Source organism: Cyanistes caeruleus, chromosome 1 (genome assembly GCF_971803275.1).
Source record: "Cyanistes caeruleus chromosome 1, bCyaCae1.hap1.1, whole genome shotgun sequence".
NCBI lineage: Eukaryota > Metazoa > Chordata > Aves > Passeriformes > Paridae > Cyanistes > Cyanistes caeruleus.
In genome coordinates this window covers 69227495-69245308 of record NC_141701.1, presented here as the reverse complement: position 1 = coordinate 69245308, position 17814 = coordinate 69227495, and the positions used below count along the sequence as shown (strand labels likewise).

The 17814-nt window shown below is 39.3% G+C and overlaps 1 protein-coding gene across 30 annotated transcripts in view; it reads right to left on the bottom strand.

The window, feature by feature from the left end:
• The window catches only part of COBL (cordon-bleu WH2 repeat protein), a 153790-nt gene that overhangs the window by 113138 nt on the left and 22838 nt on the right, over positions 1-17814 (bottom strand). For 29 of the 30 annotated variants that reach the window (XM_086897441.1, XM_086897432.1, XM_086897374.1 and 26 more), the window contains one exon: positions 978-1184. In XM_086897441.1, the coding sequence (XP_086753567.1) occupies positions 978-1184 (207 nt within the window). Of the gene's footprint in view, positions 1-977; positions 1185-4945; positions 5023-17814 lie in introns of those variants that run through there. The other variant, XM_086897427.1, reaches the window with a different exon arrangement.

Here is a 17814-nt window from a genome sequence, read left to right as displayed (position 1 = left end):
ATAGGGGGAAGAAAGAAGTTCCAGACACCAAACACCAGTTTACACATCCTACTCGGCCATCAAAATGCACTATGAGGGTAACAGTCAACACAGGTTAATATTTTGGACCAGAAAGTAGTTCTGCTGGAATGCAGACTAACTACTGAAAACATCAAATGTAAAATAAACACAGAATCTGATTTATCAACAGGTAACTTTTCAATGTGGTGTTAACATTTTCTACAGTTTCTTGACTACTCCTGACCACAACATTGTTTGCTATGGTTTCATCATAGTATTGTTTATATTTTTGAAACTTGTCCATATTATTTCCTTAAGTAATGTCTCCTTCTTTCAAAACAATTTACACAGAGAGAATGAAGATAAAGAAGAGTTCCCACAGTGAAGAGAATTATCTAAAAATTACCTTTCCAATACAATTTGCTCTTGATTTTACCCAGTAAGTAACAAGGAAAATCCCTCTCTCTTCCCATGGAAAAAAAATAAATACACTTTTATATATCAAAGGCATCCTAAATACAAGCAGATGCTTTGCTGTCTACACAACTGCACTGTATTTGTGAAGGAAGGGTATCTGAATGCGATGAATCATCCATCTTCTGAGCCGAGTCTGCTTCCTGGCATGCCTCCAGGAACTCATAGTGTCAGGACTGTTTGCCAGCAGCACCTACTTCCACTGCAGCAAGCCCACTCTGGATTATGAGATGTGATACAACCTAAGCACAGCGACACTACACGAAAGGGATACATCCATAGACGTGCTGATCAATGGTGAAAACAGTGACACAATAGCTGCTAAATCCTTCCTGCCTCAGAAAAGAAGGTCATTTGTATATGGTTCTCAGGACTCTGGTGCAACAGCTGCTTAAAATCGGGAGAAAATAGTGAGAGAGAAGCCCCATAAACTCAGAAAGACAGCATCAGCAAGTATCCCATAGGGAACAAAAGGCTTCAAAAAGTAGGAATCAAAGTCTTACCTTCCTTGCACTGTGCACTTCTGCTCCACCCCACTGGGTAAAATGACTGTCAAGTTCACCAGTCTGTTTATCATGTTCTCTTTCATGCTCACGAGGTTCTGATCAGAAATCACAGCTGCCTCTGCAGGTGACTTGTGCTCACTGTGAATTCTACTTGCTGCAGAAGGTTGATTTGGTGGAGGGGGAGCACGAGCTTTCATTCTTTTCCTTGAGAAGAAAGGCAAGAAGAAAATTTAAAATTTCTTGCAAGAAAATCCAAACACATTACTAAGAAGTATATGTTCTTTTGGCCATAATCTCAGAATGTTTTAAGAAGTTCCTTTAAGGGAAGTAATTTTTTTTTCATTATTAACCTTTTCAGTGGAGTTGCACTTTTGTTTCTAGCTGCCCTCTAAAAATACGCTAATTTTTTAATGAGTGCACTAATTCCTACTGTTTGCTTTATAAGCCCCAGAGGATAAATCAGTTCCATAATTAGGATATGATATAACAGTTTTTCTGTCGAGTATGAAGCATACTGCTATGAAGTGAGAAACAGAAATGCTGGATCCAGTCCAGACCTGACTCAAGAAAGATTTGTATTTAGGTACATGAATGTTTCCTCCAAGTCAGAATGGCAGCAGTGGAAGCAGGGTGAGGTTTCATTCAGCTATATTTGGGTTCCACAGTATTACTCTACTTGAAATATTGTCTCTTCCTCTGCTCTAAGTTAGTAGCATTAAATCTGGCTCATCATACTTCATAGGGAAGCACCATGAAAAGGTCAACTGTGAATGATATCACTTCTTACCATGCAACACCAACACTACAGCTCTTTGAAAGCACCCTGAAAGGAACTCATTCTTCAGTAGCAGGCTATGCACCATGTGTGATGTACAGAAAAGCTGCATCAGCTTGCACCAAACAAGCAGCATACTTTACAGAGATATAAACCCACCACAGAAGTTTACTTCTTTGGCAAGCTGCCAGACAGATAAGCAACATATGTGTGCTGTTCAACTTCTGAATAGCTGGCCTCATACCAAACACATGTCTAAGAGGATTAACTCAGATGATTAATACTCCAGTGACCTCTTCTGACTAGATTTATGCTTAGTTTAAGTCAGATTTTAGTGTAACAGATGGAAAAAGCAGTAAAATACTTAGTCAGAAATTATTATGGAGGCCTACTGCCTGTATTTTTTAATCTGCCTGTTTTTAGGGTGCAGGAAGAGATTATGATTCTTCATATGATTTTCGCCCTGTAAATAACATGAACTGAGGTCCAGAAAGGAAGAGTACAGAAAAAGCACTCTAACCCTTAAAAGCCGGAAAAAGCTTAGTGCGTAAATCAGCCAAAGGCAAAACTGTGTTTAGGGGAAAGAAAAAACCAAAACAGAACAGAAATACCAAATCAAACTCTTCTTTAAAAAGAGATAACCTCTATTCTACAGATAAAAGGACTAAACATAGTGTTTTGATTACCACTGTAAGCTCCTGGCAGAAGAAAAAAGTAATAGCTTTATCATATGAAAAAAAAACAAAACAACCCAAACCAACCAACAAAAAAAATAGAAATGTTTAGAGGCAATCCAAACCCTCCATACTTTGTAATCAGTATTTGCATTTGACCAACAATCTCTGTGACATGTCTCAACTTGCAAAAATTCTTTACACCTCCTTGAAAATGATAATTTCAGTGAGATCTCACTGAGGGAGCATTAAAACACCAGTGATGAAGATACTGCCTTTCCTTCCCTGTGTACATACCAAATAGTATTCTCTATAGATATGCAGGGAGAGGTACTGCCTTCTTTACTAGTACAGAGAAATTTCTCTTTGTTTCTCTTTCATCAGAAATTTCCTTCAACATTCGCTTTTTTATCCTATATACTCCGAGGCATGAAGTCATCATCTTGCTTGCAGCTAACTTGCAGCTCCTATGCTCCTCCCCATCGAGGTGATGAGAAGTTCAGAGCATTGACAAGTAATTAACTACCTTGACTCTCCATGAATCAAGCTCTTAATTTATTTGGCTACTGAAGAAAAATAAAAAGAAATTTGGATTCATCTTCTTCTCAGATCCTTTTATGCTTAGCTACAGTAGTTATTTGTAAGCAGGTGGTGAGAGACATGGGAATTTTGCTTACATCCAAATTCATGCCAACACAGCCTTACAATCATGCAGTTTAAGAATTTCACATCAATTTAAAAATCATGCAATTCTTGCCCTTCATAATATCAACTACATCAATAGAAGTCGCTATAGAGTTTAACTTGTTTCTTAAAACAAGCTTTTATTTTTTTGTTTTTGAAGTTTGTTCTATAATGTTAAAGATAATTCCAACACTGCTTCTGACAAATTGCCAAAGGGGGTAGAAAGAAAAGAAAAAGGCAAGTGTTCTGAGCCTGGCAGAGCTAGCTGCAATTATGATTTACCTTATAAATTCCAGATCTCACTGTGAACAAATAGAAGAAATAAAGCAATAGTAATAAAATAATCATGAAATTGAAATCAGCTGAAGATGTAGTCACTTGAAATTTCAGGGAAGAAGCAAAGAAAGACTGAGTTTTGGAGCTAGTGAAGGAGCTGAATGTAAATCAGGAGTATGCTACACAAGGTGTCTGTTCCCTGGTGATAACATAAATCTGCCTGAGGTTTTCTATGGGAACAGACAAACAAGGTCAGACACCTTAATGAGAGCATGATTTTTATCTTTTTAATGTATTTTTAAAATCTTTTAAGTACTCCTCAGCTAAATCTACAGTTAGCAACCTTGTATAAAACTGCTTGAGGCTGGGGGTGAGATGGGGGCAGTGTGAGCAATGTGTCAGCAAATCAGGCATCACATCAACAAAAACATCAGCCATACATTGACCAGCGACATTCACTTTAACTCCATATAACATCTAACAAAGCATATTCTTTTTGGCTTTATTCAGACAGGGCCTTTTAGATACTACAATCCTCCTTTTCTTTTGTCCAGAAAGGACAGGGCAGGTCTGTTTCCTTCAGAGACATTCGAGAAAGGAAAATGGAAAACATTCCCACTGCAGTCTCTCTAACCTAGCAACAGTTCAGGTGACCTCATAGGAACTTTTCCACAATAGTGACTTACATATTCTCACTTGATTGCTTGAAATTTCTGGTTTTCAACATTTTCCTAATGACAGATCTCAAACTATTTCAGTGGAAGCAGATGCCTTTGCAGTTCACATTTAAGGAGTAATATGTGGCACAGATTTGCATTTTCTAGCCAAGTTTCTGAAACATCTCTGTAGTAGAATGTAGCTCCACAAATTGCAAACTGAAATCCACAGATCTAGCTCTGCCTTGGATCTGACATGAGCAGCTGCTTTTTCTGACAGGATCTAGCAACTGCAGTCAGAAGGTGCCTAGAAGCCTGTTAATACTATTGAGTGTGAGCAAGAAAAATAATTTATCTTTCTCTGTCAGAGCAACAATGGTTATGAAGGACAATACAAAAGCACTCTGTAATAAAAGCCTTATTGTTACCCCACTAAAATAATGCACAAAGAAAGTGAGTGATTTAAAAGCCTTTTTTAAGCATGGGAAGCAAGGGTATTTTCCATGCTTTAACCACAACATACTATAAAAAAGTTGCATACCATTCTTCAGTGTGAGATAAATTCAGCCTAAATTTAGTTCAACAGCCGTCTTCTCTCCACAAACATCTTTCACTGTACTCACTACTGAGATACCTGTTAAGACCTGTACCAGCTCCTAGTCTGCAGGAGAAGTCACAAGTGGGAACACTTCAGGTCTATGATCAGGTTTAACTGATGGTTACATGAATGCTTTCATCCAGTCCTTGAGACAGAGACAGTGAAAATAAGCAGCTGATTCTAATACATAAATGTACAGTGGCTTTTACTGGGGCTTGAACAACTTATTCTCACTTAAATGTAAATGAAAAAAAAATGCATATAGTCATGAAATAAATAAGCAGAATATATAAATGACCTACCAGCACTGTTCTCAGTAAAACCACCAGGTTTCTCAAGATGGAAAAGGAAAACCAAGGAAACTGACCAATAAGATCAGCGTTTCTGTAGTTCAGTACAGAAGAAATGCAAGAGAAATGAAAAGAAGTTTCATCAAATTATGAACTTCAAGACAAGGTAACCCAAGGCCTTTTGACCTACAATTCATTAATATATAACTATCAAGCAACAGGATGTAACCTGGACTTTACAATCCAATCCTAGAAAAACATGATCTCTCTTTTGATCAGCAGTGGTGCTGGGACTTCCACACCCATGGCAAAACTGTGCAGAGATTGCCTTTCTTCAGATAAGGTTTAGCACACACACACACACAAAAAAAGAAGAAACTGAAACAGTGAAGTGCTATCCATTTCCACCATTCCCAACAAATAATCCTCTCTGCCTGGTAAAACAAAGGCAACTTAACAGGTATGGGACAGACTTCATTCCATGCCTGTCAGCAGGACTTTGGCAAGTGCTCCATAATTCAACAGTTTGTAGAATCTTGTCCTTTCTATGCCAAGAACCATCTCTCTAACCATTCATTTTAAACAAGAAAGAACAACAACAAAAGCACAAACACACACACACAGAAACTTCAGGAAAAAAATAAAGAATATTAATAAAACGGGGGGAAAAAATCACCAAGAAACCTTAAAAACCTCACCCAACAACAAAACCAAGAAAAATCCAACTCAAAACAAAACAAAAAGTCAACCACCCCTCATCATAGCAGAATTATAGGAAACACTCATTTTTTATGTAATGGCCAACTAGAATAGTCTGGTCAAGTCAATTTTCAGTCTGATCAAAAGGCTCAAACAGGTGCAAGGGGTTTTTCTGTGACAGCTGTATATACCTCATCCCATAATGAGGAGGAATAAACAAACATGTGAGTTCTCAGTGATGAGCAAACAGAGATACAGCATCCCTTGTGTGAAAACCAGGAAACGTAGGAATAAACATTCTTGATTTTCAGGTGGTTGGACTCCTACAGTCTTTTGAGAGGAAATCTGTGCACACAGGCAAGAAAAAAATGCAGATGAGTATGTTCACTCACGTGCTTCCCTTCCCCTGGCAACTTGCACAGTAAAGTCAGAAGCCTAGCAATGAGACACACACCTCTTATTCCAAACCAGCAAGACACAGCAGGGTAGAATCATTCATGCTCAGCGATCTAACTTGTGAAGAAGATAGCTTTCAGAGAACATTTCCTTTTCATTCTTTGTTTGTTGCTTATGACAAAGCAAAGAAAACCCAGATCACTGGCTATGAAAGAGACAATCACTAATCAGAATAAACAGCATGCCAAGTTTCCTCTTTGTAAGTAAAATCCTTTCAGCTTCTGATGCAGTGGCTCAGAAAAACTGTAACACAACACAAATGTAAAGGAAGTACAAACAGCAGCAAGATAAAGGAACCTCAAGAATTCTGAAAATGGAAACCAAAAGTCAGATCTCAGAGAGATTGAGAAGACACCAGGGCAGCATGATAACTTCCAAAACTACTAAAGAGGCACAAATTCATCCATATGGCCTTACAGTATAAACTAGGACTCCATTTGACTTTGCCATCTATAACATTTAAATTAACCAGTTAAATTAAAATCAAAACAAAAATATCAAATAGCATTCTCTAGTTTACTTTTTCTACCACAGGGTAAATATTCGTTAAATTCAATAAAATATTTGTTACAATTATGTGCAACACAGTTAATGTAAACCTTTACATATCTCATACAGGTTACAGGTCTAGAATGCTATTATAGTTACTATTTTACTATAGTTACTATTGTAGTAACTTGTTTCCAATATTATTTTACAGTATTTTGGAAAATTATTAATATTGCACAAATATTACACTTTCTAAAGATCTGAAATCTTCAGCAGACATGAAGATGGAATAAACTAGATTATTAGTGGATATGGCTCAAGCAACAATTGGGGTTCTCTATTTTTTTTAATAAGTTGCTGTTTTGTTTTAGCAGTCCAGTCTTTACTCTGAATTTCATAGATATTATAGTATGCAATTATTTTATGCTTTTGTTTTTTCAAACATTTATTTGAATTCCATATTACTTGTAAAAGATCATTCCATTTTTAAGGCAGGATCACATAGACAGACATAATGAAAATTATTTCCTTGCGGGCATAATAAAGTCACCCAAAACAGACAAGAAAAAATAATTTGTTTCTGTCAAAGAAATGGAAGTTATTAAATTATATTTTTGATCTTCCATTTGATTCTACTGATGAGAAACCCCACAGCTTTATGTATTTTAAAAATAAAGTTTCTTTGCCAGAAGAAAAGAAAAAGAAATAAAGACCAGAAGCAAATAGAATGAGCACATCTGTAGAAGAGGAAGCAGGGATGGAAGTACACAAGTATGGTTGCCCAAGGGTGAAGTTAACGAAAAATAAACAGAAGTCAAGGTGAGATGATACAGTTCAATGGAAGAAGTTCTTAATATCATCTCTCTAATTTCAAATTTTTCACAAACTTAACCAATCAGTCATTTAAATGTGTTGGGCGACTGCTTCCCAGTCTTGGATGTGCCAGTGAATAACAGTTATAAAATTTGCTACCGGGGCATCTCCTCATTTCGTGAGAGGCTGATACGCGTCCAAAAACACAGCAGAGACCTGGCCACTCTGGTCCTGGTGAAATATTGCATAGCTACCAGAGATTAAACAGTCTTCTGCCCAGCTGGGACTCAGACTCCTGCACTGACACAATGTAGCTGAACTACTGAGGCCACACCCTCTGACAGGAAGGCGAAATGATTTGTTTGCCTGTGGCTGGTATCCTTAAATAGTCATGTTTTTATACATCACCCCCACTTTTGATTAAGAATCATAGTGTATTATCTTCCAACAAAAGCCTAATTCTCCTTGCAGGCATTAAGGCATTCCCTCAAGATCTGGTACAGAGCAGCTGACGTACCAGTTTCACAAGAGTCATTTTTAGGGCCAGAAGAAGCCAGAAGCACGCTGACCTGACCTCCTGTAGTGCGCGGGCCATGCAGTGCTCCCCACTGCTACTTTAGAAAGCTCTCTCTCCAAGTGAAGGCAGGGATGGACCTGAACATGGGGTGGGCTTTAACTGATTAAAGAATAACACTGAAGCCTACAGATGCTTTTACACTTAGTAACCACAGCCACGCTAGGGAGACTATTAGGTCTACCTGTATCAGTTCCCAAAACAAAGTAGAAAACAAGCCCTAAAGAAAATCTTTTAAAAAGCAGCCAAATCCCAGGATTTGGGTACATGCCCACTGCAGTTAATGAAAAAACTGCCTGAAAAAGCACTCTAAGGTCTGTATCACTAATAGCTATATCATAGGACTATTAAAGTACCACCCACATATTCAGTGTGTGGCAAAGACCACACTACAAGCTGGTGCCATGCTGTACAACTCCAATGGGTTGCATATCAGTAAAGAGGAATGAAATGGCAGAGCAGTTAACATAATTTAATTATTTACCTAATCTGCTGAATCACATGCTGAAGAAAAACAGAAGTCTTAGGTGGTTAAAGGCAAAAAAGTACAGCTAAATTCTATTTTGAAAAGGTAAAATTCTGCAATCTGAAGTGATATCACATCTCTCAGTCAGAAACAGACAAACAGTTTTAACTCTTTAGCTTGGGAGATGTGCTCCAACCAAAATCTCACCAACAATTCATGCTGGAGGATGGGTAAGAAGCTTCACCTTCAAAAAAAATGTGGTCTGGAAAAGCAAAGTAGAAAAACAGCACTCTAGGTAGGGATGGTGAAACCTTGCTCTTTTCACAATGACATCTGCCAGAAGAGAAGTTGCAGATCAACCAAAACATGAATACAAACAATAAACATTTAAGCTTTAGGACTTAAATTTGTTTAACCATCACCACCTCAGCTGACTAAAATCAAAAGATTGATGTTAAACTGACTTTCAGAGAAAACAGTAAAGCAGTAGTGCAAAGCATTCAGTGAACAACCATCCAATCCCCACCAATATTTTTGACTTCTTCCTTCATTATCCACAAACTTACAAAGTTTTTTCCCCATTTATCAAGTATTGATCTATTAGTCTCACTCCATTCCAAGCAACAGTAATACTAAAATAAAGAAAACACTTAAGAAAAACATCATATTGCTTGTGCTCAACTGAAATGTCATCCAGTTCCTTCATCTGTGACTAAATCAGGCTGCTGTGCATGGTATGCTTCAACAGGAAAAGAGAACGCTACTATTTTTATGTTATTGATAAATAAGCATAATGGCACTGGTTAGTTAAAAAACCAAACCAAACCAACACAATTCCAAAGCTATCAAGTGTTTTAATGATTTTTATATGCCAGCACACCCCATCTTTTAGTTAGTTTCAATTTAAAATTCTGTTTAATGTATCCTGTAGGCATATGCATTACTTAATGCATTTTAAATCTTCCAAAACCAAAAAGGATATAGGCTTCATGTAGTGCAAACTAGAGCACATTATTAAGAAAATCTTGATAAATAAGACAGCTGTCAACACACCCAGACAGTATCAAATGAGAGAGGAAGGAGCCAAATATCCTCCCTCTTTATCACACACATTCAAATCAGGGATGATTATTGTGGGCATTTTACTGTTGTGTGGCACTGGCTCAGGACACAGGAAAAAGGCAGGAGTCAGGACCATTATGGGCTTTACAAAGTAAAACCCAGCCCTTCCTGTCAGCAGACTGGAAGCCACAGGAATGGCATTACATGCTATCCATGAGAAAACATCACCAAGAAACAGGAGGCATCTGCTGCTGAGGAGCTTTAAATGCTGCTCAGTGAAAACATGCTTGAGGCTGCCCTGTGAGTACTGAGGCATCACAGCAGTGATTGTAAGATTTTGTAGACATGCCTGAGCCAGATGCACATTCAGCAGAGCCTACAACACCCACACAGGAAGATATCCAAACAGGATATATTAGACTACCTTATAACATGAACTGCAATAGTTATACTAGAAGTTGCAAGAGGCACAAATCTTCAAATGCAAGCAACAAAAAGTAGTGATTTAGAGCTGGTCTTTTAACCAAGAGAAAAAACTTACATCTCCTTCTCAAAAACAAAGAAACAGCAGCATTAATGACATCAAATTTCCTCCAGGCTCCTTGTCTTGCCTGAACTGCTTTTCATATCAAAAAGGGTGACAAGTCTCACAAGCTCTTTTCAGTGCTGGAGCACTTAATAACTGTCTTCAATTCTGGACCTTATCCTGCAGCTGTCACCTCACTAGTGGTTACAAGGTGGTTACAAGGTTACAAGGAGTCTCTTCTCCCTACCAAACACCCACTTTCCAGACACTTATGAAAAGCTAGTACATTTGGCTTTTCTTTCTCTCTTGTCAATTATACTGAAACTAAACTAACCGGTGAAAAAACAAATAAATATTTTTCAAAAAAATACAGGCAAAGAGCATCATGAAATAAACTTCATCTTATATTTAGCACTGAATGGCCACACAAGCTGTTGGCACACTGCTGAAATAAAGGTGTCTGTCCCATCTGAAAGATCCCACCTGGCAACAATGAATGAAAACATGGGTTTGGAAGTGTCTGACTACAGAGTTTCTCCTCACAATTGATGAAAACCACAACAAAGATATCCTGGACTCAGTGAACTCAGTAACTCTTTTGCCACTGATGTTGCAGAAGCCAAGTTTTCTTTCTGGCAGAACCTCAGCAGAGCTCCTCTGCTTTTCAACAGTTTCACCTCTGTGCTGACAGTTCCACTTGCTGGCTCCCCCAGTGAGAATGCAACTTTCAGGTACCAGGAGAACACACAGCATCACCAGCATGACACCTAGAGAAGCTTTGGGAAGTGGACAGTGACTCCCTGGTACTGCCCTGGGCATCCAACCAGCTGTCTTTTAGCTATGCAAAGGCACAGTTCTTTTAGATGTTCTTACTACATCTTTTCTTCTGGAAAACCAGAAGAATACAACTAATGTCTTAAAAAAATAAAAGGGCAGAGAGGAAAATAAAATCAATTTAAAAAGCAAACAAGGCTATCTTCATGTATTACCACCCTGACTATTCACCATTTCTGGTTCTAAAATGAGTCAGAGAGGTCAAGGAAATCTGAGGACACCAGATAAAGTCAGACCCGCCACAATTTCTCTGGTCAGCTCCTCTGAAGTAGGAAGGCCAGTGGCATAGTGTTAATTGGTGAAATTACCAGCATAGAGAGAGCTCTCCCTGAGCCAGGGCCTAACACATGACATGTGCTGGCACTGTGCTTACCCAGGAGTGATGAGAACACTCAATGGTTAGCAAGCACACCTAGTATCCCCTCTCTTTATTGACCACCCAGACAGGAAAATCCTGCATGCAGCTTACAGAGCCATGTTCCTCCAAATAATTCTCTTCTGAGCCCAACATAAACTGCGAATCAATAATGAAAACAACAAGGCAGAAGAAACCTGGAGTTACACCTACCAAAACAAAAGTGGAAGGGACTTGTCTCCCTTGTTTATTAATTCTAGCCCAGAAGAAACAACAATGGTGCAATCCAAGTTATTCCTGAAAGCTCACCTGACCCATGTACTTCAGGTTAAATGCTGCTGAATTAGCATGGGCTACTCACAGCAGCATGGGAAGGAAGGGTGCATTCTTCTGCCATGAACACAAAAGCATTTCCACAGCCACAGCTGCTGGACATGATAATTGACAAAAACATGGGCCTCCTTCACACCTTCACATGACACAGCATGTAAAGGCTGTTCTCCCCTTATCCAAATGCATATCGTGCACATATATCTGATATAGAGCGAGTGCTATCCGGCTGTATGCCATCATTTCTGCTTCTAAATAATATATAAGAAGTAGGACTAAACAGTATATAAATTATATTCACTGTTTAGATTCAGCTACTTCTGTACAGAATTGCTTTCCCTTCTATGAACTTCCTCTATAACAATATGAATAAAGAAATTATTATGGACTATACTGACACAGGCACAAGCAGATCTGGTTGATCACTCCTTGTTGCTTGACAAAAGGATGCCACAAAATGCTGACTTCAAAGCAAGTACATTTCCAACTCAGATTGCAGTTGCTCCAGGCCTCCTAGCAAGCTAAATTCAATCTCACAGCATCTGGGAACAGATCAGCCTCAGCCAGAAAAAGATGAGTATGTTTAAGGAACTGCTTGACCAAAATTTTTCCCTCACCCTGAGTAGAGGGTGACAAAATTACATGACAAAACTATTACTATGCAATAATGGAAGACATGAGAGATCATAACCACTTGTGAATCATCACTATCCATGTTCAGAGCCAGAGAAACAGACATGGAGGCATTCATGCATCCAGACACGGAGATGTTTGTGCATCAGGGTCTTAAGCTGTGCCAGAGGATGTTCAGGCTAGACATTAGAAAAAAATTCTTCACAGAATGAAAAGCCCATTTCAATGGCTGGACACACCTCGCCCAGGGAGGTAGTAGAGTCACCGTCCCTGGAGGTGTTTAAAAAAAGACTGGGCGTGGCACTCAGTGCCCATGGTTTAGTTGACAAGGTGGTGTCAGGCCTTAGGTTGGACTTGATTTCCAAGGTCTTTTCCAACCTAGTTCATTCTGTGATTCTGATATACAAACATTCATTTGTTTGCTATAATGTAAATATCCCATCCTCACAAGAGGATGCACTAGATTTGACAGAGCAGTCGGTCTGCTAGGCTCAGATTCACAGTAACAGAGTACACTGAAGGTTTTGCCTGGCATGTGTCAAAAACCATGCTCACTGATCTCAAAAATCACATACCCTTGTGCTTATTATAAAGCAGCAAATGAATGCCCAGAAGCAGAGGCCTCTGAACATATGCTTGAGATAAGCATCAAAAAGTTCACCTTGAGTAAATCAAACACTTCCATGTACTCAAGCCCTGCATACAAGCCTTAATGCAAGTACTATTTGCACACAGTCCCATTTCCCAGTTAATATCCAAAGACTTATTAATGAATCAACCTTATTCAAATTACCCTGACCATGCTGTTGTTAAAAGCAAGCTATGCTGTATCACACATGTCCTTGACCACAGGATTTGGTCCAGAGAGAAAGGGTAGGAAGAGTGAGAATTTAATTTCACTACAGCTTCTCGCAAAGCAAATTATGATTTAAAAGTTTAATCTTCCACTGAATGAATACCTGGCATGTTTATAGTCTTGGCAAATGACAGCTAAATTAAACATATATGACTGGTGTCACATAACAAGTTTAGCTGCTTATTTTAAACTTGGAAGAGTCTGAACAATTGAAAATATTTGGGTTGGGCTTATGAATTCTTTACACCTTTTTTGTGCACTCAGTCTGCTGGTAGAAGTAGGTGGCATGAAATGATGAAAAGAAATCTGAAGAGTCAGAAGAAATTTGAAACAGAAAGAAAAAAAGAAGCCAAAGAAGAAGAGGAAGGACTTTCTATACTAGCAATATTAATGAGAAAATAGAACATAGCATAATATTGCTCTTCTTTTCTGATGCAGAGCAGGACAGAACAGCCTTAGGATGGAAAAAAACCCTCTATGTATGATATTAATACTGAAAAATTAGTGCTAGCATGAATAGAAAAAACATATAATAAAAAAATAATTAGCCTAAACATAACCTTACTTAGAAGTTTCTCCCTTGAATCAGCAAACTTATAACGACAAAGAACTGCTCTCATGTAGTCAGGCAATTTGGTTTTGCATTTTCATTACATATATATACAAAAGGAAATTTCTGTCAATCCCTAAACATCTTCATTGTCAAAAGAAGAAAAAGTAATATGAAAAGAAATCTTATTCTGACTTCATTGGTATTAGCAAGTAACTTTTGCAGGTTATCATTTCCATCACTTAGCAGTCTCTTCTTCAGGTAGTCTGAAGAAAAGCCACAGACATACAGAGCCCCAACACAGCTATGTACTGCCAAGTATTTTCCTAGACAGTCTCTTGATATAAACGGAGGAAGGGGGGAGGGAGATGAGGCATGAGAAAGACCATTTAAAGGACAGGTATACAGGTTTGCAGCACTTCTAACAAGAAAGATGGATGTTCCTCCCAGTGCCCAACTGGCAGCAGCCAGCTGGGTTCATCCTGGTCCTGCACAGGGGCTCAATCACGCCCTGGTGTGGAGCCAGCTGGAAAGGCTGTTTTATTCCTCACTGGGGCTGCCCCACCACCCTGCCAGTGATGCACAATACAGTTAAAAATCAACAACACCAGCAAAAGTGAAGATGCTGAGAAGAAATGTAACTTCATGTTTGACTTCTCCAGTTCATAAACATTGCCTGTAAATCCGTAGTGAGGCACAAGCAGGGGTGAGGAACAGGAAGGTTCCATTCATTCCTCTGCTGCAGGCAGATCCCTCCACAACACAGACAGATCCCTCCAAAACACAGACAGACCCCTCCACCTCTTCAAATTCATCCAGTTTGTCCTTCTCTGGAAATATGTGTACTACAGCAAAGTGCTCAGACACCACGGAAGAGAAGTGTCTTGACAACATGCCCAGTGACCAAGACCCAAAAGCGACTTAAGCATGACACTGAGCAGAAGAAGCCTTGTGTGAGGAAAATTCAGCCTCTACTACAGAAGAACACCAACCAACAGGGTGTGGAAGCCAACACCAGCAGATCTTGCTAAACTCCAGGCTGATGCCAGACCCAAAAAAGCGACTCAAAAAAAGCAAAGATGCAAAACTCTCAGGTCAATACATCTCTCCCTGCCCTGAGCCACCCAGGTCACTTCACCCCATGTCAAACACAGGATGTGCCTTATGAAACTACACAAGAAAACTATGAAGGCAAATGAGAAGCTTCACCTGCAGCACGGAGATGGCAGAACTCCTTGTTGTAAGGCCAGAAACACGGGATCCCGTGCTGCCTCAAGTTTTGGCAAGAGGGCTTCAGTCTTACCTTACCTTACCCTGCAGCTTTGGGTGACAGTACACCAGAAGAAGCTTCAATCAAATTGTGAAAGTCTACCATTTAAACAATCTAGACCTCTTCTTTAATTAAAATGAACTCGCAAAAATTCCATGAATACAAAGATATAATAAACCACACAAACATCCAGTAAAATCAAATATTTAAAGAAATAAACAGCGGTTTCTTAAATCCAGCTCAGGGAATGCTCCTTCAATGTCAAATGCCAAAGCAAAGCAACTGCAGCTTCCTTTTACAGTATCACCACACAGGGATGAAGCGACACATATGGATGATGGCAGACAAGCTCTGTGTACTGTCTGAAACACAAAACCCCATCCCTGCATTTTTACTTCAGGTTTTCAATCACCTTGTCACTCAATAAATGCCAGTAAGCCAAGTAATGATTGCAATCATTAAAACACTAGTTTTTCACACAGATTACATTAGCACCAACTGTCTTAAAAACAAAGAGCCTAATTTGCCAAATTCTAATAGTCCTAGTAAACACAGGATTTTCAAAAACAAAACTCTTTCAAAAAAAAGCAAAAACAAAGCATGTAATAGAGATGCCTGTGACTGTTAGTAAGACATCTGCACTGTTGCAGACTTTCTTCTGCTCCCACCTGGACACCCTTTTTTGAGAACTACAGTGGTGTGAACAGAACTTTGAGATCAAGAGCTTCCCGGTCATTTGCTGTGGCCACCTTTTGGTAAAATGGGCATGTAAAATGTCATCAAAAAATATGTATCTATTTAAATGATTGACATGTAAAAGCATAGAAGGGTTTAGAGTTGGAAGGGACCTTACAGCTAGTCTTCTTGTCTTCTGCCATGACTACAGGAAGAATAAAAGAGGAAATAGCCTTAAGATGAGACATGAAAGATTAAAATTAAAGATTGACTGTTAAGGTGGTCAGGCACTGGAATAGGTTGCCCAGGGAGGTGGTGGAGTCCCCATCTCTGCAGGTGTTCAAGAGGTGTCTGGGTCTGGTGCTGGGTGATGTGTTTTAGGGGTTACAGCGACAGGACTGGGTGGATGGCTGGATTGGCTGAGCTTGAAGGTCTCTTCCAAACCTGATGAGTCTATGATTCTCCACTAAATCAGGTTGCTCAGCGCTCCACCCAGCCTTGCCTTGAACACTTCAGGTATGGGGCATTCCTAACTTCTTCGGGCAACCTGTTCCAGTACCTCACTGCCCCCACAGCAAAGAATTTTCCTAATATCCAATCTAAACCTACTCTTTTGCAGTTTGAATACATTCTTCCTTGTACTATGACTACATGGCCTTGCAAACAGTCCTTCTCCAGATCTCCTCTAAACCCTCTTTAGGTACCGAAGGTGCTGTAAGGTCTCCCTGGAGCCATCTCTTCCCTAGGCCAACCCCACCTCTCTCTGCCGGGAATACACAGGGGAGGCACTCCAGCCCCTCTAATGCTCGGTTTACAGCATGGCTTCTGTTTTCCAATCCTTAAAACCTGGGACGGAAGGAAAGCAGAGCTGGAGGGGAAAAAAAGGTCCTTTTTCATACGGACACCAAACGTTTGTTTGGCGATGCCGGTGTTTCTAAGCGAGGTCGGGTGTTTCCCGCAGCGCCCAGCGGAGGAGGAGAGGGGCCGAGGGGCCCAGGCGCCGCCCGGGGGAGCTCTGCTGCCCTCGGCTGCCGGAGCCTCTCTCCTCCTCTTCCTCCTCCTCCTCTCCCTCCTCCTTCCCTCAACCTGAGCCCAGCCCGAGCTGCAGCAGCTGCCGGCCCCCCGAGCTACTCCAGCGTCACAGAGGGCACGCTCCTACTGCTTTTTTAAATAGTCCTTTTAAACATTATTTTTAGCTCTTGCCTTCTTATTGTTCACGCTGGAAAACAAATAGAGGAGCCAAAAGAGAAATCCCCTTTCCTCCGGCAAAACTGCACTAATTACGCCATCATTAGAGAATTAACTTCGTCGAATCACAAAAGTGTGGGCCTGGGGGAACAACAGTCTGGCTGATTTGGTAGCAGTCCTCAGAGTTATAAAACTGATAAATGTTTAATTCCCTTGGTTTGCGAATCAGCATTGTCCATGACATTCAAGGGATAACCCTTCCTTAACCAATGAAATAACCTGCTTCCAAGACGTCTTTAACATAGATATCTTATTAACAAAGTTTATTTCTAAGAAACCTCTGTGTGGCAAACTATCAGTGAAATTGAGAACTTTTATATTTTTCTATTAAAAAAAAAAAAGAAATCACACAAAATTTATGGGAGAAAACCATGCATAAGGCGTGGAGATCTTAAAATATTTTGACTTACTATTACAACAATAGACCTAAAACAGTCTGTAATTTAAAAAAGTAAGCAAATATATAAGTACTTATAGTGTTTAACTTAGAAAATGTAAATGAGTAAATGATTTCTTATAATCATTTCCTAATTTTACAGTAAATCGAAGAAACAACAGCAGTAATGTTACCTTTCTAAAATCTAGCCTGTGACAGAATAGTAGTAGCACATTAATTCCATCTTCAGGGTAGAAGGCATCAGGAGAAAAAGAATGAATGTGAAAGCCATACTTGTACAAACTGGGGAAAAAAAACCAAAACAAAACAATAGAAGAAAAAAAAAATAACTTGTAGAAACAAAGAAAATAAAAATTCAATAAAGAAACAAAAAAAAAAAAAAGAAGGATGTGACCTGCCGGATTGATCCTATCTTGGCAACTGTTGGTAAGAAGCTATGCTTAAAAGTTGGAGTACTACAAAGCTAAAACACTGATAAAAGGATAAAAAAGCCTAAATCCAGTTGGGAAACAAGGAAGAGGATTTTCTTCTGAAAAAAATCATTATTTTATGCTATCCAATGGTCCTGAACCACACATCACACTTTATTTGTATTAATTATCTGTGTCGTAATAAGGAGTCACATTTTACATTTTCAACAAAATTCAT